General features: G+C 32.6%; 1 protein-coding gene across 1 annotated transcript; it reads right to left on the bottom strand.

Annotated features, from left to right (window-relative positions):
* Positions 1 to 2,120: 2,120 nt before the first annotated feature.
* Positions 2,121 to 3,023, bottom strand: LOC140988295 (agamous-like MADS-box protein AGL15). The gene is made up of 5 exons (XM_073457327.1): positions 2,795 to 3,023; positions 2,636 to 2,691; positions 2,442 to 2,541; positions 2,313 to 2,354; positions 2,121 to 2,207 (listed from the first exon to the last, which is right to left on the bottom strand). Exons 1-5 carry the CDS (start codon positions 2,867 to 2,869, stop codon positions 2,121 to 2,123), a joined length of 360 nt encoding a protein of 119 aa, XP_073313428.1. The 5' UTR covers positions 2,870 to 3,023.
* Positions 3,024 to 3,081: the final 58 nt, after the last annotated feature.

Genomic DNA, 3,081 nt, shown 5'->3' with positions numbered 1-3,081 from the left:
ATTAAAACCCTAGACACTAAAGAAGAGCCGCGGACGCCCGGAAAATATATAGAAAACAAAGAACAAAGAGTGAATTTTACTATTAAAACCCTAGACTGAGAATGGAGTTGCAATTTCTGATTTGATCTTTCTCTTCTTCTTTTTACTATTTCTTAGGCTATTAGTTTGATGTTGAAAAACATGAATTTGTTTTATCGTTATTCTTTCATGAACTAATTTATTTAGTCTATAGGACAGCATAGCTTGGTCGAATATATATTTATGCATTGTTGATTTACATATGCAAATTTCTTCTTGATTTATTCATATTTTCCGGATTCTATTGAAATCAATTACTTGATCACTAATTGGAGTGTCATATTTATTTGAGATCTATCACTCGAGAGAGAGGATTTCAAATAGGAGCATAAAAAAATATATCATTGTTGTTTATAGAGTTCAGAAGATCTATAACTGCATTGAATACATTAAAAGAATTACTATGCTATTGAAAATATTTATTGTTTTATTTTTAATAGAGATATTATAATAGATATTAGATAATTAGATCTTACGTTACCCTTAGGAAATGGAGTAGAAATATTTGAGAATTTCTTGTTAGTAAACGGGTACAAGTTATAAATATAGATGTAATGATAATTTAATATAGTGAAAATCAAGAGAAATTGCACTTCTAGATACTTATTCTCAGTGATTTTAAATCGTTTGTGCGCTTTAATTCATTTTAGTTTATAATTACCAATCAACACTCGATTAAACTTTCTAAATAAAGTCTAACTAATCTAATTGTGGTAATTAATATATTATTAAATTGCACTCTATGTGAGAACGATATTTGTATTTAACTGAATATTAAAACTTGACATCATACACTTGCAGTTAGGAAATATAGCAACAATGTGTGTGTTTCATTTTTTTAGAGTTTTGGTTCAGACAGATGCACACTGGTCACGCTCGAACATGATTCAATGCTTTTTTAAGTACAAATCTGAGTTTTGATTTGCACACTCCACTATACAATAAGCACATCAAACGAAATGTTTCAAAGCTAATTGCTTCCATTAGTAGGCCTCAAACCAACTATTAATTTTCATTCACATTCAACCGAAATTTCCAACATAAACATGTAGTGTACTTTTCATAGGTAATAGCAGAATTAGGCATGTCATTGAATACTTTTTTTATTTTATGTAATTGAAATATGTCACTGAATATTTAATCATCTCGAATAGTCATCAATTCCATGATAATATTTACCAACCAAACTCAGAATTCAATCAATGAACTTAAAATATTTACACAGAAACTTGCTCCAAACTTGGGGATCCAGAAGGGAGGAATCAATATATTTAATAAATTTGAAGGGATATTGAATCATAGAAATATACGTAGAAATTCGTTAGAGATCTTTAAAAGGGAGACTGCATATTCAGAAACTATATATGTGATGAGAAATATAGAATAACTAAATCAAGACATAGATAGATTCATATAATAATCAAAGCAAAGAATATATATAAACCACAAGAGTAAGGTAGTGTTTGCGAATGCTTAAAAAAAATAATTATGAACTTTTTTTTTTTTTACAAAGTGTTTGCAAATGCTTAAAAAAAAATGATTATGAACTTTTTTTTTTACAAAGTGCAAAACTTTGTATAAAAAAAAATTCATAATCATTTTTTTTTAAATTAAAGCATTTGCAAACATTACGTAAATTGCACGGCTGGTCCTATAACGAAAGAAAAGTATCGGCATCGCTTCTTATTCCCTCGCATGGAGTTTTCCTTTTTCCACAAATCTTGGAAGTTGAAGGTCTACACGGAAAGCAAGAAACACATACTGGTAGTAGGAAGACAGTAACATAAAAGGCCGAAAATTCGGAGAAAATGTCTTACCCCAATTGCAGGGTGGTGTCCACTAAGTCTGCATCTCCAGTGCTAGTATCGCAAGCTAGTTGGGGACTGGCAACGCCTTGTCCGAGCGAGAAGTTGCTCTGCTCCATCAGCTGGTACTCAATAAGAAGTGGTTGTTCATAGATGATGGGGGCACAAAGCCTTTCAAGGTTTTCAACCTATGAATCATATTAAGCCAGTGCAGAGTACTTAGATATATTAATCACATCAATAGCAGAATTTCGTAACGCAAAATGAGAGAGCTACACAAGCCTTTTGGCGTAAAGTCACATTCTCCTGCATCGATTGTAGCTCCTGCAATAAAAAAATAAAAAAAAAGGGACAAATGTTTTCCACTTTTCCACCAGGACCCGTATGAGAAATCAGCTGATGCACAAAATAAGAGATTAATCTGCATACATTATCCCTTGATTTTTGAAGTTTTTGGACCAACATTGCCTCCTGAAACCGTAGCATTGTCTTTTATTGTTAGGAATCAAAGAGTAATACGTTTTGTTTTATGTCCACAGTCTTACTTAAAGGACAAACCTTCCTATCCTTAATGCACAATAGCCCTTCGTTTAGTTGTTGTTCGAGTTCTCGCAAATCTTCGCGACTCATGCTATTGAGATCCCTCCCCAACACATGCCTGCAAATTAACAGAAAAGATACAACACAACACAACATAACACAACACGGATTTTCAAAAAATACAAGAATCTCATATTTGTGAGAAAACATACTGGTCCTCCTTTTGTTTGAGCTTTTCCATCTCTTCTCTCAGAACATCCTCCTCCCTCTGTTAAGAGAACCAACCATATTAAATCCGATACATATAATGGATAAGTGGATGGATTAAAAGTCCATAGATAGATATGTCAAATTTTAAGCATCACATGTACCTCTGGATCGTGGTTCACCGGAACACCTTTTTTAATTCGCTGGCACTCTTCAACTCTCTTCATTATTTTCGCCATGCTGTAGTGATCAAGAGAATAAGCGTTCAACAGATCAGCTTATCGTGTTGCATGATACTATTTTATTCCATATCTTAGTTCATGCTAGACCAGTTTCGAATTCTTATACAACCTGTCTTTCGAACATCAGCGCAATTTTTCGGTTTCTCAGAATCCAAACAATTTACTCGAAAAACAAAAACAAAACAACAGCCATGTGTATTCAAAGACAA

This window comes from Primulina huaijiensis, chromosome 11 (genome assembly GCF_012295235.1).
Source record: "Primulina huaijiensis isolate GDHJ02 chromosome 11, ASM1229523v2, whole genome shotgun sequence".
Lineage (NCBI taxonomy): Eukaryota > Viridiplantae > Streptophyta > Magnoliopsida > Lamiales > Gesneriaceae > Primulina > Primulina huaijiensis.
The sequence above is the reverse complement of the archived record's forward strand: the minus strand, read 5'-3'. Positions and strand labels throughout refer to the sequence as shown.